Source organism: Sturnus vulgaris, chromosome 2, assembly GCF_052056855.1.
Source record: "Sturnus vulgaris isolate bStuVul1 chromosome 2, bStuVul1.hap1, whole genome shotgun sequence".
In the NCBI taxonomy this organism is placed as follows: Eukaryota; Metazoa; Chordata; class Aves; order Passeriformes; family Sturnidae; genus Sturnus; species Sturnus vulgaris.
The window spans coordinates 106,188,932-106,210,835 of record NC_142244.1 but is presented as its reverse complement, the minus strand read 5'-3'; the positions used below and the strand labels follow the sequence as shown (position 1 = coordinate 106,210,835).

At 39.3% G+C, this 21,904-nt stretch overlaps 1 protein-coding gene across 2 annotated transcripts in view; it reads right to left on the bottom strand.

Annotated features, from left to right (window-relative positions):
- Positions 1-6,404: 6,404 nt before the first annotated feature.
- The window catches only part of PDK3 (pyruvate dehydrogenase kinase 3), a 50,474-nt gene continuing 34,974 nt past the window's right edge, over positions 6,405-21,904 (bottom strand). The window contains exons 5-11 of one of the 2 annotated variants that reach the window (XM_014879711.2): positions 21,478-21,567; positions 18,092-18,169; positions 15,991-16,067; positions 14,685-14,786; positions 13,993-14,103; positions 8,850-8,963; positions 6,405-7,829 (exon numbers count right to left, since the gene is read on the bottom strand). In XM_014879711.2, coding sequence (XP_014735197.1) covers positions 7,686-7,829; positions 8,850-8,963; positions 13,993-14,103; positions 14,685-14,786; positions 15,991-16,067; positions 18,092-18,169; positions 21,478-21,567 — 716 coding nt within the window. In that variant the 3' untranslated portion in view covers positions 6,405-7,685. The remainder of the gene's footprint in view (positions 7,830-8,849; positions 8,964-13,992; positions 14,104-14,684; positions 14,787-15,990; positions 16,068-18,091; positions 18,170-21,477; positions 21,568-21,904) is intronic. The other variant, XM_088160336.1, reaches the window with a different exon arrangement.

Below are 21,904 nucleotides of genomic sequence, written 5' to 3'. Positions count from 1 at the left end.
TCATATTTCTTCTACTCATCCCTCCTTGGTTATCTAAAAGGCCTCTCACAAATGACTGCATTTATTCCAGAAAAGAACCAACCTAACATTTTAAATATCCATATTCTTCACATGCAAACAAAACTGCATAAAAGCCATATCCTGTGTAAGAACTAACAAAATGCCCCCCAAATAGCTGGTTCCAAATTAAATCCAATTCCAACAGCATCACAAATCTTGTGTGGCTTGTTTTATTTTCCTTTTTCTTCCTCAAAAGAACTTTTGCTTCAAGTGACCCCACAGCACAAACCTGTGTCACAGCCACAGACAGAACATGAAGAACTGTCAGGGAACACACAAGCTCACAGTCTGTATCTTTCAAAGAAACTGGAGAAAATATAATGCTATGAGGTCAAACACCTCTATTCTGACACCTTTAAACTTCTACTTTGGGAAGTCAAATCAATTTGTCATTAAAAATGTAGAGCTAAACCACACAGGAGCTAATTACAACCCAGCCATTATGCAATGAGTGGTGGTAGTACCATGCCATCAGCAGAACTGACTCCAGCCATTCTAACCCGAATAAAATTGCACGCACAGAGAACTATCCAAGTTATCTTCTTGCACGTTTTACCCAACTGTTTACCAAGAACCCAAAAGTTGACATTGGTTATGTATTTGACATAGACAATACAGAACAGCAAGACAAAATGCATTTCAAAAGACCAGAACAAAGCATAACTCCAGCCTCTTCACCCATCACAAATGACTATTTGTGAACTAGTTCATAAGTGAAGCCTTGTCCATTATAACATGCAGGACTTCGTGATTTTACACAGGCAGTTTTCAAGTGCTGCATCACACTGACCACAGACACCATTTACTGAAGGGACACCTGGATCTGAAAACCAAGAAGGAAGAATGGTTTCCCTGGGGGAAAAACTTAACCTTTAGTGTAGACAGAAACTACTACACAGCCATGACTCACACCTGGCACACACAGAGAACCAGGTTCCTTTAACTCCGTGCAAACCTGACCATGCCTCGAGTGTTGGACCTCCACCAAACCAAAGATCCCATATCAAGCATTCCATGTCTACAAAGAGATTGATTAACCAAAGGGTGAAGAGCCAACTGCATCAGGCAAGGAAGGTGCTTAGGGGCAGCCATGCACACCCACAAGCCCGAGACTGCCAGGACAGCTCTCGTGGCACAACGTGCAGCATCAGCTTCCACAACCACAAGCACGTTGATGAAACTTATCTGAAAGCTTCCAAATACCAAAACAGTCAACGTGTAACCTTGAAAATAGGCAGACCTGAAGCTTTATTCTGCAAATAATCACTTAGATCAGTGTATTGCAGGTACCTGCACACTTACTAATTTCAGGAAAAGAATCCACAGTGGCAGATCAAAATAGAAAATAATTTTACAATATTCAAATGCTGGCTCCAGCTGCACACTGGCAGAAGCACAGTGATGTGCCTGCTGCCTTTGGACTAGGAGACATGTGAGGGGAGTAGCTTGGGCCAAAGAAATACAAAAATTAAGCAAGTTACTAGGATGGAAAAGGACTTTGAGATTGCTGTGACACCATTTTGAAATGGCTGCTGCTCTTAGACAACACACAGCAGGCATTATTTACTACACTCCATGTAACTCCCAGAGATGGCACAAAAGCTTAAAGTAAAAACAGCCGCTGAGTTAGATCACGAATATAAACTGAACTGACATTAAAGTAAGTTTATTTTTTCCTATCAAGTATGGCTGACATGTTTTATATGTCTCACTCCATTTAAAAACTGTCTACTGCAAGACTTCTTTCCACTGAAATCAACAAGCTGAAGTACTGAGTAAGTCTACAGCCATCTACAAAAGGCATGAATTGTGTAACAAGAAACTGATCCCTTATTACAAATTGTTCTCCCACATATGCCCGTGTCCTAAACCCATAAATCTTCATTATACTGCTGCTGCAACTGTTTGCTTTATCTCCTACAGGCAGCAACTGTCAAATATGCAGTACATGCTGACACATTTTGCAATTTTGAGCTACTTAACTACTCAGCTCCTGTGAATACGCCGTCATGGCAAATGGTAAGCAGTGAGAAAGTACAACACACAGATTTCTTCTCAGCTGAAGTTTTAAAATAAATTTTTCATTTGAAAGAAAATTATCTCAGTTCTAGCAAAATTCTGGCCATCTGGAGCCTCATTTATTACTTAATAAGAAAGCTAACGAGCCAAGCAAGATGGGTCCCCAAGTATTTTCCTGCTCTGGAATTGCTTGGTAACAAACTTTGGGTTTTCTCATCTTCTTGAATAACTTATGAATGCATATAAAACTTCATGGAATGTTGAAGAAATTTGGGTGTTATGTATCTAACAGCTATTTTGGCTTTCAAGAATAATCTGAGAATTAGCTTTTGGGAGGCTTATATAGCAGAAAAAAACCCAAACCCAAAAGCTGCTCATACACTGAAATTCCTCCTGAGCTCCCAAGAGCAGCTCTTTGAAGATGCCCCTCTGTAGGCATGTGAGAAATTGACCTTGGACTGCCAAATCACAAACTGAGCTCCATATTATGTGAAACCAACCAGTCCCTTAAAAATGTCAACATGTATTTTTTTTACGTCATTTTATTTGTCAACCACTGAAAGAAAAAAAGGAGTATACACAAGTCAAATACACAGGCAATGCACTAGAAACAAGACAAGTTACAGAAGATTCAAAAATAAATTTAAAATATTGCCAAGTAATCTCATGAAAAATAACCTTCTCACTCCTCCATTACAAGTTTAGTAGATTCAAATGATGCCACCTCAGAGGAAAGGCACCACGAGACCACTTTCCCTCGTGCACACCAAGTGCAACACAGAGCAGCTCACCAGGAAGAGCTGTCCCGTATCTGACCTTGAGAACAAAGGGACTTCATTTCCCCCCCCCCCCGTGACAAACTCATCACACCCCAGTGCAGGGTCAGTGCACCTTCCATGTGAGGTGAGCCAGACTGCAGGTCCCTGAGGATAATCCCTGCTGCAGTGCCCAGACCACTGAGGGCACTGCCTGCAAACTGTCTCTGCCTGATGGGATCTACAGAGGCCATGGATTTCAAAGAACTGTGTCCAACACCTTTTGGCAGTATTCAATTCAAAGGAAAAATTCAATAAAGCAATTAACACCAGAAGGACAATGTCAGAATTACCATACACTCATCAATCCTTCTAGTCCTATATGAAAACCCCTCCAGATTTAAGAAGCAAACAAGTTCTCTGTGCTGATTCCTGAGAACTTTTAAGGCAACATAATACTGCAATTAAAGCACATGAACTTTAAATGTTCTTATTTATTTTTAATTAGAAAGCTCCTTCAATTACACAAATCTTCATTCTTTCAAATTAATATCAACAGCCTGAGTCCTGATCCTGAGAACTGATTCATTTAATTGGCATTCCTCCCATACACTGTTGACTTGTGCAAGTATTTGCAAGATTCAGCCCTGAACTCACTACACAATTTACAGCTACGTTCTCCATTTGTGAACAAACTTAACCTCTGAAGTCAATAACACTTTGTTCTGTCATGTGCTATCATATTCTCTTAATTAAATGTGTAGCAAAACACATTTACATATGTTAATCCACAGACAGGTGTGTATGCCAGGAAGAAGCAAGGAAGAGCTACCTGAAACCATGGCAACCTGGAAACAAGGAAAGGGAACACTGCACAGTGGGGCATGGTTATCCTCAAGATAAATACTAACACTAAACATTTAGGCTGTTTTCTACAGAATTATTTTAATGAACCTTGACCACTTTTGCAGCACCTCACATAAGGATCTAGAGGTACCTATTAATAAAATGAGGAGGGAGGAAACCTCTTCCATATCAACAATGTCAAGATACCACCTTAAATACTATGTTGGGTGGAGGTGAACAGGAGATTGCACTAAAGATCACTCTTGCTCGTTTCTTGGAAAAAGAGAACAGTTGTTTCAAAGCAAATGCTACTGAGGACAAAGAAAAGAATGCTACCCAGTTGCAGCAGTAAATGTACCCTCTAATAGCCAAAAAGTAGCCTGACTTTTCCAAGAACACTACAATTGATATCCATATTCTTTAAGCATGGATCTGCTTTAAACACAGCCCAAGAGGTAGCACTGACTGCAGCAGGACAGAAACTTTCTTTGTGTTCTCCTAGGTCATCACAGTCAATTACACAGGCAAAGACTGCACCTGAGTTGCAAAAGAAGCATTTTGGTATCTTCTGAATGTTTCTTATCAAGTGCAGCCTCTGAAAGACCCCTTGTTGCTTCAAAACAAAGCCCAGAAAAGCAGGGAGCACAAATATGTACGTGATTAAGAGACTTCTGTATCTATTAATATTAAACTAGGCAGGGGATTAATAAAATTACATTCAAGACACATACACCAGAAAAATGCACAATGGACAAAAAGTAAACTATTTGTTACACCATGACATACAGAAGTTGTTTGTAAATTCTCAGGAAGAATCAAGGGGCAAACATCTCTTGTTCATTTGTTAATCACTAAACACAACAGGTAAGGAACATTTTCACTGAGAACACTTTTTTGTATTTGTGTGTCCTGTAAGTCAAGACAAGCAGGTTGCAGTGACGTCAGCAGGCCATAACTCTGAAATTCATAAAAAGGAAATATACTTTTGTATCATCAGAAAGTTTGGAATTAACAGCACTAAGAGATTAAAACGTAGTTATAAGAGATTCCAATCAAAGGTAGAAGTAACTGAAAAAAAAAAAAAAAATCAGCATCAGTAGTTAAACCAACTATATTAAAAATCCACCCATGCTCATCTTTCAGGCACAGCCATGGAAAAACCCTCTCCTAATTGAAGGTCTGTTGCTGCTGCTGCTCCCTAAAACAGTTTTCAGACTAATACCCCAATGTAGAAACATGGCATAAGGACAATGAGTGGAGAACAGTTGATGGCACACCTGGGATTGCCACTAAAGCACAGGCTGGATAAGGTTAGAGAGAAGAAAAGTTGCTTCTCTCTCGTATTCATTGTAACACCCCCATGAAGACCTCGGGGAATGGAAAGAAAATTAATTTCTTGTGCTCCACCCTGGTGCTGTGAGGTGTTTGTACAAGCTCAGGGTTCTTGGAAATGGAAGTCATTTCAGGGGAGTTCAGTTCTCAAGTACTGGAACACTCCAGTCTTGAAAGTCAGCCAGTTGTTCTGTGGATCAAGAAGTGACATCTCTAATACACCATTAACATCCCTCCACGGTATCTTCAGCTTTTGTTCACAGTTTCCTTGGTTTACATCCCATGGCCTACATTCACTTCATGAAAACAAGTCCAATATGTCAGCATTCTTCTTTTGCTTTCTGTTCCCTCTCCTCGTCATGTATAAGGAGACAGCCAAAAAGAAGTGCCAGGTCAGGATTTACTACTTCAAAATACAATTTCTAACAAAAGCTGAAACTCATGTTTCTAATGCAGACTACCTTATTCCTTGGAATGTTTTGGGTAATGTTCTATAAAAAACTGATCACACGCAACTGAGGAAATACTAGTTTCTTCACAAATTTCTATCTTTAAGCAAATTCTTTTGCAATTACTATAAAACATACGCAACTTGAAATAATTTTTTAAATGGTACGAAGTTACAGATGGAGGCAGAAAATAAAAGACTAAATTTTAGTAGATATGATATGCAAGCAGTGTTTCAGTCAAACCATTCCCCTGGTTTCACCCCAGCAGCACAGCTGTATTGCTTGAACAGCACTCTGCCTTCTCTGCAGCAGTGCCTGCAGTGCTGGGAAGCTGCTGCTCTGGAGGCCAGGGCCAAATGAGTCCAGTTTGGGAACAGAAGGGCCCCGTCAGCCCCCTCCTCTTTCTGCCTGCTGGCAGAGGCGGCTCTGAGGGCAGAGCCTTCAGCAGCTGCCCTGCTGCCACCTGATCTGCAGGGAAGGGCAGCAGCCCATGGAGACAAGGACCCAGTGCTCCCACGGGCCTGATCCAGTCCCTGTGTGTGGGAACACCCACGGGACCTCAAGCCCTGCGAGCTCTCCACTGCTCACACGAGTTCAGGAACTCACTGCAACAGGCAAGGCAAGAACTTCCGACTCCTCAGAAATGGGGCTCTATGGAGTTTATTGCTCAAAGCACTTTATAATCCTTCAATGAAATGTGCTATGAAGTGCAAAGTACTATTGCTAAGTCAAACTAAGATTCTTTTTCTTTTTTAAAAATACCTAGGAATTTCTCAGTGTTTCCCTAATAAATCAGTTATTTATAAAAATAAATACTGGGAGGACAAAAGGGACAATTCCCCCACAATTTTAGTAAACAAGGTTCATTTTTCCATGCTAAAATCTCTATTATCTTTCCAAAATATATCAAAACACCTAAGAGAAATTGAGGGTGCATCAGAGCTGCTTACCACTCATCTACTTTATTGCCACAGCTAATGTATCACCAGAACTTCTAAATTTCACAGGTTTTTCTGAGAGGCCATATATCAGAAAGAGAATTTGGCAAAGACTTTGTGAAGAACAGTTTTCTAATAGTCAGCAATGACCCTTCAATAAATTTAAGGGGAAAATACTTGGATTTTTTCCGTCTTTGATATTTTTAAACTTAAACCAGGTACCGGCCACATTTTGTCCCTCCCATTTCTACTGTGTTTCCAGTTTCATGTACTCAGACCAATGACACATTTCAAAAGCTGGTGTACAACATCTTTATATACACTACAAATTCAGACTACCAGACTGAAGTCAGACATTGAATGTATAAATAACTTTGCAAACTATTTACAGGTTTTAAACTAATCAGGTTTCAAGCAACCAACACTCTTAAGGCAAATTCATTTGTATGACTGGCTGTCTGGCGTCTCAGCATTTCTGTCCCCTCCCCAATTCCCCTAAAACGACAGGCAAATAGGAAATTGAATTACCCCCTGCCCCTGTACTGACAGAATTTCCAGTAAGGAGAGATGATCTAACTACTTAGGAGCTTTCCTCAAAACAAGGAAAAATGCATAGAAATGCATTTCTGTGTCAAGAAAATCATTAAGGTGCATACTAAGAAGTGGAAGTCCTACCGTCTTATAACAACACAACTTTTGTATGCACATGACAAATGGGTTTGGGAATTCGGAGAAAGCATCAGTTTAAAGCTGTACAACCCTTTTTAGAACTATGCATTTATAAATTCACTAGAGATCTGAAGAGCTCAAAGGGATTTTCTCTTAGGGGTGACACTGTGCAATACAAAATGCTGCATGAAGCACACGTTTAACTACATTAGAATTTTTCTCTTACACCATATTGCTGTGCAAAATACTATTCACCACTTTAAGGGATTCTGCACACCTTATCAATCCTTAGGTTGGAATAAGAATTGGCCACTTCAAATAGTATCTTTTTGTTACAATATTGTGTTCCTAAGTGCAATCACAGTGCCATCCCTTTTGTCAATGCATGACTGAAGCAACCAAGCGTATTCTGGTGAAGTACACAGGATTCACATACCAAACGTGCTCAGTGCCTTCCTGTAAGTCCCAATCATCACTTTGTTCTTAGTATTTTTCAATGCCCTGATTAGGTCTTTGTTTGGAAGTAATTAGCTACTGTGGTTTGAGGGATTTTGGAACAAAGCAGAGACTTTATACTGAATGCAGAGGTCATCTCCAACAGAGACAAAGGTGGCAAATTATCGATTAGCTTTGTATTTAGAAGCATCCCTTGGTTCACTGCTAGGATTGCTCCAGTCGTCTGCTTCAGGTGTGGTCTTGTAGTGCCTCCATGCTGACTTATTAAAAACAGGAAGTCTTTCAAATGATTCACTTGAAAGGGCCTATGGGAAAACAAAAGCAATAATTAGGTATCACTGAAGATACAAGAGCAAAGTGATACTCTGGGGAGTTCTACAGTTACAACTTCTGTACCCAACAAGTGTCACAGTTATCTCAGTGTTACACCTCACAGCACTACTTTGAAAACACTTGAGCTGTGACTTGTAGCTCTAGTCATACTCAAAGTCCCAGTCAAAGTTAAAATAACAGCATTGAAAAATATTTCCATTCTTTCCAGGGAGTGGTGTCTACACCGATAGCAAGAAAAAGATTTTTGGTCAGAAACATTTTAGTGAGATTTGTCATGACATAGAGCAGACAGCTACTCCAACATTTCCCCTCCCCAATGCATTTGGGCTCTGCCAGCACACTGACCTGTGGGGGCTGACCCAGTTCAGTGCCCTGGGCCACCCTTTTCCTCTGAAAAAGACCAGACCATTTTCCTCCACACATACATGCAGAGAGTGAAACCTTGCTATATACAGCAAGGCACAGTGACAGTGCAAAGCCAACAACCTGCACGAGCTATACACTCCATTCTTTTAAACTCCCTGATGGAATTCAAGCAGTGTCAACCTTTAGCCCCTGAGTAGCCCGGGATCTCCCACAAAATGACAACAGGATCAATAGTCTGTTGCATCAAGAATTGCATAGAATAGAACATATTTACTAGTCAGGAGTTGGCCATTAGTCTTCTCATTTCTATTATGGCCAAAACTTAGAATCAAAAAGCATTAGCCAAAATGATCTCTTATCATAGTTCTTGGAAGATCCACCACGTATGGTAGATTAATAAAGTGCAACAATCCAACACAGGGACTGAAAAAAAATCAAAGCAAACAAACTAGTATTCGTGCCAGATTAACATATATTACCTTAGAGTTTAGGATTTTATATAACTGATTTAGGTAAAAGTGTCAAAGATAGCAAAAAGAAATTTGAAAACAAGCTGAAGAGTGAAAAGAACCTGCTACAAACAACCTGCACTGCATTACTAGTTTATAAAAAGGTGAAATTCATACCTTCAAATAAATAACAGCATCTGAACCCACGCCTTCCATTGAGTAGAGTTTAAGGTCACCTTGAAAGTACCTTGCATACAGACGAGAAATTGGCAATCCATAGCCAAACCCAGCCTGCAAAAGCAAGAAAACAAAAGGAAAACCATGATGAAAAGTTTAAAAGGTGCAACAGATCTTCGTATTAATTTGCAAAAGAGAGGATACCTAAAGCATTCCTGAAGCATTCCTTTATTTTGCAGCTTATACTCTAAGTCCATATTCAGCCTTTTGAGCAAGCTACTTTTTTCCTGTGCATTAGTTTTTAGTACAAAAAGGGCTGAGTCCTTTGCTAGAACTCTCTTGTCCATTTACATTTCTTCAGGGAGGTGAAGCATACCGCATCTGCTGCCTGCAACCAGCAAAACAAACCAATGCTCTACACAACTTCCTCACTGTGATCACCATTGCTACAGTATTGCATTCTTTCTTTGGTAAAAATCAGAGTTTTGACAGCACATTTTTTCTCACCCAAGCCTGTGATTATTATCTCAAATGTCTCCACACTCAGGAGACTACACAAGAAAGCCAGAGATAACTCTTGTCTGCTTCATCTAGGTCACACTATTAAGTGACTGCTGATGCCACTGTGCCATAGAGTCCTTCAGAAGAACACACAGACAAGGCAAAGTGATAAAAAAATTGAAAAATTGAAAAAAGGTAAGGCAAATTATCCTCTCTGTTTAACAAAAGACCAGGTTTCCACAGCACTGAATGATCTCCTGAGGACTGAGACACAGTACGGTCCAACACAATTTTGAAAGCAAAATGAACTTGATGGGTACAAAGTTCAGATTTTAAATTGACAAAACTAATATTTGTAACCATGCCTGCAACAAGATCAATCAGTTGGCAACTCTTCCAACCCTCCCTTGTCAGAAAAGTTGTAAGAAAATCCTCCAAGTCTCTCTCACTGGAGCCAGGGAATAAGATTTTGCTCAAAAAATTACTCTTTCAGATGACTGGCTATGTGTTGAGAACCACAGTGGTTTGTTATGCACCCAAATCCCACCTGAATTTTTCAGGACTATCCAGTGCAATAAAGGAATTATTCTAAACACACAAGCATTTGGAAAAAAAACCTGCAAATATATACAAGGCAAGGTAGTATGGGTGGACTACGAGAAAAATGAGACACTTGAAGCTTTCAGAAAACCAATAAATTTGTTCCAAAATAATATTTCTACAAAAGCAATCTGACAGAACAGTGATAAACATGCCCTGAATTCTATAAACAAAAGCCTAAAATGATACAAAAATGAGAATGCTAAGAAGGATTCGCAAGCATTATATACAGTTAATATGTGGTATCACTTATAAAAAAATCCCTTGAGGGAGAAGTGAACATTAAAGAACTTGTACTACAGTGTCCATCACAAATTCTCTTGCTGTCTCCTATTGTCTACTACAATATCTTTTGGCCTTTTCTGCCTTGTTTTTACAGAATTCTAAATTTACTATTAGATTGGTTTACAGTTGCTCACTCCATTCTTCTGAACAAAATGAGAAACAGAAATGCCAAATATGCCTTTTTCAGGCCGCTTGTCATAGTCCTGAGTGTCCATTAACAGAGTTAAAGCAGTTGCTTAGCTGCACTTTTCCCAACGTCATGTTTTACATTGCTCAAAGAGAAATTTCCTCTCCCACTAGACACATATGCCTCACTTCCAAACACCTGGCCTTGAAACTTGAGACTTTTTTCTTAACCTCTAAAAATTTGATTTGACTGTCTTAGAAAGAACTAAAAAAATATCAAAAGCTGACTTTGTTTTCTGGAGACTGGACAATAAATAGATTACAGAAATTATAAAGCACAGTGACTAAAAGGGAACTTGTGGACAGTCCATACCTCAAGGCCCAGCTCAAGTAAAGGGCAATATCAAATAATACTGAAAACATTTTATACTTTCCTCACTCCAGAACCACCCCTCCTTAAAACTCAGCTTCTGTTTGGCTCTTGTTCCTTTATGATCTGTGCTAGCCCACATCGTTATTTCATATAACCTTCTTTCAAGCATTTCCTGTCAGCCTCTCTGTGCACTGCCTTTAGGGTGCTTTCCAAACCAGGTAACTTACAAGAAATACAGAGACAAGACACCCCAGATGAGCATCTTGTTAAATGCTTGCCTTGAAAAGCTTCTATTTTGCAAAAGATAATTAACAGGAGGTGTTTACTACATAGATCTGTATTTGACCTAGAGGACAGAATAGTCCAAGATTGCACATGTGCCTTGAGAAAGGAAAAGCTCCTTAGAGCAAATTTATCATTAAATGTTAGGGTATGCATTAAACAAATAGGAAGTTATTACATTTCTGTGTTATTAGCATCAACAGATTTAAATTAAAACTAATTTAAGCCACGTTTCTCCTGTTATAAACAAATGCTGTCAGAGAAAACCATTAAATTCCCTAAGAAAACCTACTATCATTAAACATGACCATGTGTTTTAATGTGTACTCTATGTGCAGTGCAGATGAACCTAAGACCTGCTAGAATCTGAATGCTGCCATGGTAACAAACTTTCTCAGCAGGATTTAAACAACATTTGCAATGAGAGGCAGCAAAAATTTTCCCCAATCAACAGAAGCATAACTCTCTTCCACTGCCCAATCCCATGAATGTTTCATAAACTAGACAGGGGATCATATAACAAGGGGAAGAAATGCTAGAACAGAAAAATATGTCTATTTACACTGCACCTCAGCTTAGCTTAGAATATTACCTAAGTCAGGGATGGCACACTACCAACCTTCTGCAGCACTGTAATTCTTTAGTGGTTTCATCTTCGGCACTAAACAATAAAGAAATTCCTTCTGTATGGACAACAAAGAGGATTTATATGGAACCTTTCTGCTGAAGGATTTTTATTTCCAGACCGACATACAAAGCATTTAATAATTGTTTTTACAACTGGATCTGGGCCATAATACGTAACTTGTCAAACTTCACTGCTAAGTCCTTCTTCCTCTTAGAGGCAAGATATGGCACAGACTCCCAGTTTGACATTTTTCTTTTTGCACACACATATAAAAAACAGAGCTGAACAGCTTTTCTCAGCATTCAGTCTTGTGCAGGCATTGGTCAGGCTCACAGGGCAAAAGCTGCCAGACTCACAAAAGAGGGGAATCCTTTGTAGGTTTGAATACAGTAGCATAGACTGGGAAAGGAAAATAAAGCCTGAAAATGGGATACAGAAGAAGAATCCCAAGGATAAATGCCATAGAATCAAAGTAAGCAGTTCTGAAGATGAGGAAATAAACATAACAACACATTGCTAAAGATGCACTGGCAAAAGAAAAAAGTATAGTGTCAGTCCTAAGATGAACACATTTTACAATCAGAGCTACAAAGGAAGAGACAGTTTAATAGTGAATACAACTGGTAATCAAGGTATAAGTTTATCCTGAGAACAAGTTTCAGGAACTCCTTGTAGTCTGATACAGTAAATTGCTGATCAAAAGTGAGACAGAACGAGGATAGATTATGCATCAAGAGAGATTCTACCATTTGTGAAAAAGAAAAAAGCTTGTATGTGAATTAAGGCCTGTTCCCTCTCACTCATCACATTCAAGAAGATTTTCTACGAAAAAGAAGAAGTTTGAAACATAAGACTCAGATGTGCTGTAGAGGTAGGAGCTGTGAAGGATCAGTACCAAGTCAGTGCAGACACAGGACTGGGCTTCACACCTCCCACAGTGCAAAGGGGTAAACCCAGGGCAATGCACTGCCATGCCACAATGGTACCCACTGTGGACCAAAGCAGCACCATGAAGACTTTCTGCTTAGAAGCTAAGAGGAAATTTATTACCTCTGAGTCACTCTGATTTTACCCTTAGTTTACTTAGTTAAATATTTTATATCCAAAACAGTCATGTGGACAAGAGGGAACAGCCCCAAGCTGTGCCAGGTTGGACATCAGGAAGAATCTCTTCAACTGCAAGGTTTGTCAAGAATTGAAACTGGCTGGTCAGGGAAGTACTGGAGTCAGTCACCATCCCTGGAAGCGATCAGGAACAACTGGACATGGCACTTTGCTGTGGTTTAATCCACATGGAGGTGTTTGGTCAAAGGTTGGACTTGATCTTGGGAAGTCATTTCCACTCTTAATGATCCTGTGATTCCATGCTCTGCCCCACATCCTATTATCCATCTGAAGGCACTTGAAGCACAGCAGTATCAGTAGGGGAGAAAAAAACCCAACCATTTAGGAACATGCTAGATGAGAATGCTCCTAAGCAGGGAAAGGAAATTTCTTAGAGAATCAAATTCTCAACAGGCTTAGAGATAAAGGATTGCATCAGAAGCAACAGAGATGAGAAGAGGCAAAATACAGTATCTGTATTAATCCACTTACTGAAAACCAGTCAAGTGGAACAGTAGCTATACAATTTTTATCACAATGAGCCAATAGGCAATTTAATAAAACAATTTTGAAATACTATTTTAATTTTTTTAAAAATCATGCTTGCTGAAAGAATCTATACATTCAACACTGAAATAATTTCCCTGCCTAAATGAAAATATGGGGAATTATTTTTGTTTGAAATATGGTGCATCTCAGAAAGGAGTATCACATAAGATATTCCCAATTAAATAGGAATATACCAAATATGTTCATACCACATGCAGGTTCAGGAACGTATTTTGATGTGTTTTTACAATCCATAACTTACAGTAAAATGATCTTCAAGTCTCAGTATAAGCTTGTGCAATGCCAGAAGGTGGTTCTCAAGTGCTGAGCAGCGTGGCCCAGCTTTTTAATACATTTATGATAGGAAACTTAGATTAACAGTAATTTATACACCAAAGAGGAGCTCATTAGGTCATTCACCTGCTCAGTAATACAGCACTAAAGATCCTGCCCATTAACCTGTGAAAACACTGTGCTTATGCAGGTTTTTTATGCTTGTTACCAAGAATGTAATTTTCTATTCTGTAGACTAAGTGATGATAACAGAATTCATTTTCTCCTGTTCTACCTGGATAGACTTGCTAATGATAAATCATTTCCTCAATGGAAAATCTGATCCAGCAGATTGCAGTGAAGAGAAATGTAAAATCAGAGTGGTGCAAAGGGACATTTAAATACATATTTCAATTGCTTACCAAAGGCACAGCCCTCGAGGGCTCCAGACTGGGCCTGGGTGCTGTTGAGTACATGTAGTTAAACAATCTGTCTATTTTTCTTAAAGGTACACCTCCACCTTGGTCACTTATCTAAGGAATGAAAATTGAAGAGTTTTAAACATTAGGTTCTGAAAAAAAAAACCCACAAAATATCAAGAAGCATTATCTAAATTACTTTAGAAATATTAAAGGAGCAGTTAGGCTGTCTGCTTTGGAGAAAAGAAGGCTGGAAGTGACCTTGCCATGGTCTCCAGCTTCCTGAGGAGGGAACTGGGGAGGGAGGTGCTGATCTCATCTCCCTGGATCCAGTGATGAGACATGTGGGAACAGTTCAAAGTTGCAACATCAGGGGAGGTTTAGAGTGGACAACAAGAAGCAATTCTGTATGGGAAGGGTGGTGAAAGAGCAGAAGAGGTTTCCTGGAGAGATGGCCAATGGCCAAGATGTATTTGCACACTCCCCCTCACAAACATGCTTTGACTACTGGTCAGCCCTGAAGTGGTCAGGCAGTTGGGCAAGACGTTCCTTGTAGGTCCTTCCCAAATGAAAATATTCTGTTCTAATGAATATGAAGCAGGTGATACAATAATTAATTTGCTTTTTCAAATTAAAAGTCAAACTACTCTAAACCTAGCAGGTTTGCAAGCTGTGTATTATTTTTAGGCATTTACCTTAATAGATAGATCTTCTTTCCCCAAAGTGACTAAGGTTTTGATCGATGGACAGGCTTCTTTCTTACCTTCATGCAATTCCACTGTAGCTCTCATTGAATTCTGAAGATTAAAGAAAATACAGTCTCTTTGATTCTAAGTTTAACATATAAGCTTTTTATGACAAATTATAACTTGAATTTGTTTTGTAGCATCTACTCTGTCCTACAGTTGTGTACAAGATAGAAAAGGCTGTATTTAACACAAATTTAAGTGCCATCAAGTCAATGAATTCCCCAGTAAATTTTTACATTACAACTTGTTATATATAACTTTTATTCATTTGATATAGTCAGAGAAAAGAAAGCAGGATTTTTTTTTTCTCCTCGTGTGAAATTAAGTAAATATATCTTCAGAATGAAAACATCCTTCACCTCCATCATGCACCACACCAGCAGTGATGTTCACCACAGAAAGCTAGTTTTCATTTTCTCAGCCTGGGTCACAATTTATAAGTTATCATATGCCAATCGGACTTCATGTTAACAGAGTTCCCACTGCCAGTCCCTCCCAGTTCTTTACAGCTACAACTTACTGGCTTCAGCCTGTTTCATGACTTGTACTCAAAACATACTCACATGTACTATACAAATTCTCATCTGTTCTGCCTCAAAACTAATGTTACAAATGGCAAAATGGGAGAAGACTTAAATAAACATAATTGACAAATGTCAGAAATCAAACCCCAAAAAATGTTACTTTGAAAAAGTTTCTCTCTGGCCAAATACAAGGTTTTCCCTCAACTTCTGGTCTTCAGCTGCACCAGTTCAGAGACCTCCTCTCTCATTTCAAACCATATAACAGCGCTCACATGTTCCATTTTCACTCTTGTTCCAATTATTCAGAAAACACAAAATCAAAACAAAGAATATCATCTACACTATTCAAAGATACAGGGTCTGTTTTCACAATAAAGACACTGATCCTAACCAGTCCTCAAATATGCAATAAAGAAGCAAGCTCATAAAAACTGCAAGACTATGAATATTCTGTAACTGCCAAAGTAGAATATCATGAGTGTTCTAAGTTAAACAAAAAGGTACAAAAGCACAACAGAAGTGGGAAACCAGGCAGTTTTTAAGCACACAAGGTCATAAGAGAGAGAGTTGAAGTCTGGCTTTTAAACCAGCAAAGAGTGTTTGAAACTTAAAATAAGTTTAAGAAAGGAAAACTGAAAAACCATTTAAGAGCTGTAAGTGAAAGGAATCTCATTTTCAACAGTGATAGAGTCACAAAACTCTCCCAAATATTAACAAGTGCAACCTACCTTGAATAATTCAAATAACATATGAAACAAATGAGAAGGTACATAGACTACTTGAATAGGCTTGTTTGGAGCTTTAGCTAAAAAAAGAAATAAAGATGTCAGATTATTTTTCTTCAAAACAGTATTTTGTATCATTGCCCTTTACTAGAATAACATGTAGGCACAGACAAGTATGTAACCATGTTTTAATTTTCCTATGAAAATTAGTTCCATGACGTAAAACCAAATTTTAGTCACTAGCTTTCTGCTAGTCACCAGAAAGAACACATTATAATTATGATCTTCAAATCCATCCAGTCAGCAGACTTTGTTTAAATATGAAGCTTCACTAAGCAGTGGCAGGTTTCATAAAACAGTGTATGTTAACCAAGAAAACTTTCCTACTTACGTGGGTAACTTTCACATGCTCATATACTATTTAAGCATAATATTTGCTGCACAAAAAGATTCCTAAAGAAAAACTCACAGTTTAAATGTTCTAAAAACTACTACATATTCCCCCTTCATTAAACACACAAAATGTAAGTATTCATAAAAATTTTCAAATATACTTCAAACAATATCATAGCTTCCATATTCCAAACCACCACTGAATTGTTTGTCCTCTGCTGTCCCACTGTGAGTGTTTCAGCAGAGGGGTATGGCTTGGCACAGCTCTGAATGCCAGAGTGCTCATTGATTGCTTGGGCAGGAAATAATACAGCTGCATTTAATACATTCCAGGACAGTTCTAGTGCTGAAGATGAAGTCATCCCTGAAAATTCAAGTATCTATTGGCATTAAATTATGCAGTGACAGAGAGTCAGACTGAGCAGAAGTTCAGACTGAAGGGAAGTCTCAAATTGTCTCTTCATAAATTCCAGGAAGATATAAATATGCACAAAGAACATGACTGGAGTCAACTTAATTCTTTTTGGCACTGAGGGCTGGTAATAATACCAGTCATTATTTTCAGAGACATGGTAGTGAAAACTCCTTGGAAAAGGAGAAGACCAAAGCAACGCTCTGCAAGGCAACTTGATATTTTATTTTATTAATTTTGTCTGTTCATACTCCCATTCCCTTATGCCTCACCTAAACCAAGGCAAACTGATTCACACTTGTTTGAGACAGAGATAGAAAATGAGTTATTGTTGTTCTTGTGAGGTAATTGTTGCTTTCCTCATTTTGATAATAAGCTGCTTTAAAGGAAACAGGTAATTCTTTATTCACTTTTTTTTCAGCTCCAGCAACTTGCTTTCTCTACTGCTGGATCTTTTTACTTATGCCTTCAGATGAATTTTGCATTGATTGATTCCTCTGCTGCAACACTCAGTACTTTTATCTCTAGAATCACTCGGTTTAAAAGGGGAAGGTCAGGTCCTTTGGATTTGGTAGAGATGGGTGGCAATGCATCATTGCTGACAGTATCACCTTGTGTAGAGAAATATTTTTACACTACTCAGTAGTACTGTGAGCAACACATATTCCATTTATCACACTCTCCCATTGAGTGTTACTTATTTCTGAGACTTTTGCAATTCTTCTGCTGAGGTTTGGAACCATCTTAGTCTTATGTTTGGCCGCTGTCCAAAATCTGAGAGAGGATCACTCAGGAAATTTTTTTAACTTAAAAAAAAAAAAGCTCCCTTTTGTCAATAAAATAATGAACAAAAAGCAGTCAATATGCTGACAAGGCCTGTCTCATCAGTTTTGTGTCATCCAGTTTTCATCTCTGCAATCAACTTGAAACAGATTTACAGATTTTCATGTGAGAAGTTTATGTTAGGACTTAAAACAGACTACTTAATAAAAATTCCAATTTTGCCATCTTACACAGAAGGGCTCACCACTCTGCTGAGAGTGCCAGTGGAATTCACGGGTTTATAAGCACACTTCAGAATGAAACAAGTTTCAGTTCTGTTAGAAGATTAAGAAGGCAGGCATGTTTCCTTCTCAGTTATGAGGAGTCTTGGTTTATTTTTTTTAAAGTGATAGTGAATTTAGGAGATAGAACTCTTCCTTCAGCATAAAGAAGGAAACATCATGATGATAAACTAATAATTCAGATACCAGAAATTAATTTTCTTACATACATCAGTTAAACTGATTTCATAATTACCATTGAATTCTTCAACTTCCAGATCAGGTGCCATTGTATAGTACTGTTCACATAACATTTTAGCTGTTTCATAAGCATCTACAAAACAACAGAAAAAACACTAATTTATGAAAATCTTCTAGCAATGATCAGCAGTGTTCATCCTTCCTGTAAAAGACCACAAACAGAACACTCACTTTGAGCACTAGTTTACAAGCATGAAGCTGGTATTCAATCTATTCCTTTTTTCTCTGTACACTCATAGCCCAGTTGAAAGGGAAAACTCTATCTAAAGCTCTACAAAGAAAAGCACAGTACTGGAGAGAAGCTATTTTTCTTCTTTGTTCAGGGTTTGAAAAACGGAAGGATATAATCTTAGGCTGACCATAAAACCTACTTGGTTTTATTTCATGATCACAATTTAATACTTGTTCTTTCCATCTCCAATAAAAAAGGATGACATTGCAGTCATAAATTCAGGTTTCCCAAACACAATACTGTTTACAATACTTAATTTTCAAGATCTTTTTGGGGAAAAGCTGGATAAGATTCTTAATTCCTTCCCATTGAACCAAAAATTATTCCCCCTGAAAATACTTCCCCATAGCCCAAATCACATAGTGTTGAAACACAGGTAGAAAGTTTAAGTTACCCTTTGTCACTAGTGGTGGCCCCCAAGGTTCAACACTGGGCCCAGTATTGTTTAACTCATTCATCAGTGACTTGGAGGAAGGGGCAGGGGCTCCTCAGTGAGTTCACTGATGGCACAGAGCTGGGAGGGGTGGCTGAAACCCCCAGAGCTGTGCAGCCCTTCAGAAGGGCTTGACAGGCTGGAGAAATGGGCAGAGGAATGGTCTGGAATTCAGCAAAGGCAAATGCAGGGTCCTGCCCTGGGGAAGGACAACCCCAGGCACCTGCACAGGCTGGGGCCAACCTGCTGGAAAGCAGCTCTGCAGAGAAGGGCCTGGGGGTCCTGGTGGACAACGAGCTGTCCATGAGCCAGCAGTGCCCTGGGGGCCAGGAGGGCCCGGGGATCCTGGGGGCATCAGGGAGAGCATTGCCAGCAGGGCAGGGAGGGGATCCTGCCCCTCCACTCAGCCCCACTGAGCTGTGTCTGCAGTGCTGTGTCCAGTTCTGGGCTCCTCAGGACAAGAGAGACATGGGGACACTGCAGTGGGTCCAGTGGGGGGCAACAAGGATGATTAGAGGACTGGAGCATCACTCTTACAATTAAAGTCTGAGGGAGCTGGGCCTGTTCAGCCTTGAGAAGAGACAACTGAGAGGGAAGCCCATCACTTTTTAAAAGTATCTGAAGGGGAGGTACCAAGAGGATGGAGCCTTTTGGAGGGATCCTTTCTGTGATGCTGAGCAATAGGACCAGAGGCAGGAATTGATGCACAGAAGTTCCACCTGAACATGAGAAAGAATTTCTTCCCTGTGCAGTGACTGAGCACTGGCACAGATTGCCCAGAGAGGGTGTGGAGTCTCCTTCACTGAAGATGTTCAAGAACCATCTGGACACAACCCTGTGCCATGTGCTCTGGGATGGCCCTGCTTGAGCAGGGAGGGAGGCTGGATCACATGACTCGCTGTGCTCCCTTCCAACCTGACCCATTCTGCAATTCTGTATTTGAAAGATTTCTTACTGGTTTCTTAGCAAATCTGGGTCAAATAGTCTGAGTGCCATCTAACATTTCATCTTCCTCTAAAAGCCGACTCTTTGGCAGAGTCCTAAGACTGTGAAAGAGACTGTGAAGTTCAAAGCATGCTTCACGGTGTGGATGGAGATTAAGTAGCAATAACAGTGAGGGATATATTGGTAAATGCAAAATCCTGACTCCAGGAAAAAATGTGAATTCGCTGTCAGCTCAGAAGTCTTATGCAGGACAGCTGGCAAGACAGAGACAGCCACCTCAGGCATCACAGACACAACACTTGGTGTAGCTGCTTGAAGGAAGAAGTGGCTGTTTAAATCATTTCTTCATTGTTTGAAGGGCATACAGGGCTTATAGCTGCGACATACAGTACCAAAATCAACATTTTTAACTGATAAACTGCTCAGAATGCTGCCTGTGAACCAGAACATTTGGGAGCTAGGACAGCATCCAGAACATAAATTAACCCCTCCACCAATTCTACAAGGAAAAGGCCTCAATCACCTTGACTCCTTGACAGGACTATACAGTCCCTGTCTTTAAGGACATTTTGTTTCTTTGAAAGGCAACACTGGACACTGCTTGCTATGCCCTTGTTTGGTCAGTGTTGTGTACAATCTATTTTAGCTACTTGCTCGAAAAATGGACTTAGCACCTTCTGACACTATGCACTCCCCTGTCCAAGGCAGCAACTGTGAATCTGATGATCAAAATTCATTCAAATATTGCTATTAGAAGGCAAAGCTAAATAAACAACATAGCTGTAACATATAAAATGCTGAGATCAAAGTGGAGTAAGGTCAATCAAAAGAAAAAAAAGCTGCTGAAAAAGGCCACCTTAGGAGCCAAGATGAGCTAGAAAAAAAACTGTAAGAGAGCTGTAAAAATCATTACAAAGTGAGCTATCATACAGGTCAGACTTAAGAGATAAGAAAGGCTTCCCTCCCTCTTCACCAAAGGCTGAGAGAAAGTGAAGGGGAGAAGCACATTCTTCCCACCCTTCGCAGCTGCACAAACAGCAGCCAAGGACACAGCCTGGAATGCTCTCTTACAGCAAGACCTGCATCTGCAAATAGACACACCCAGACTGTGAACCTTCGATGGAGTTCTTGAAGCAGCCAGCATTGCCTCATGCCTCCTTGCTAACATTCTGAAAGCATGAAAACCTTCACAACACACAGCAAACAGGACTTCCAGTGTGACTGTGCCAGATCAGTCAGGTACAACCATCACATCCATGCCTTCTGCAGGAGACAGAACAAGCTGTGGTATGATCAGATGACAGAGCCAAGTGGAGTTTCACTGGGAAATCTGTACACCTGAGCACATTTTACTGAAAGGCCTAGCTAAACAAAACTAAGCAAAATGGAAATTTCACTTACTCTCAGTTTTCTGTAATACCAGCATGTGATACAAATGCAGGACATGAGAACCTCTAAGTATTTCACAAAGAAAATATCTGAAGTTTAACAAAACATTTAGACACTTCATCTGATATTTAAAAGTACAAATACTAAAAATCAAATTGCTTTCTTAGTTCTGTTAACAGACCAAAAATTTCTCTCTTCTCAATAATGAAGATATTAGAAAGTCTCAGTAAGCCTAGGGCTTTATTGTGAGCAGAACTTTCATTTAATAAAACAAGAAAAGATATTTATTTAAATCACTTTCAGTTTCCTGTATCTCAATAAAATCCTTCTGAATATTTGAAGTTGGGAGATTTCAGTTACAAAAATATTAACTTCATCTTACCTTTAACCACCTCTGCCACATCACAATTAGGATCAATACTTCCAATATGTTTGGGATGAGCAGGATTAATATCTCCACCAAACAGAAGTGCTAAAATAAAAAAGAAATGGTAGTAAATTATTTATTACCCTTGAGGCAGGCCTGAAAGTTTCAATCTGATGGTATCTGAGATTTATTGGATACTGTATCATTTTGTAAAAAGATACTCCAGAAAATTGCCAGAATCCTCATTTAAGAAGACTACTTGCCTAACTGCTCATCTTCCCTCCCTTTTTTTTAAATCTCAGTTTTTACAGTTAAAACTATTTAAAACAGAACTTGTGATGTGTGAGGGTTAAGGTGAAAACCTAAATTTCAAAGCAGATTATAAAAAATTAGACAAAATTAAAATGTAAACCCATTCATTCATACCATTATGTCAGAACAG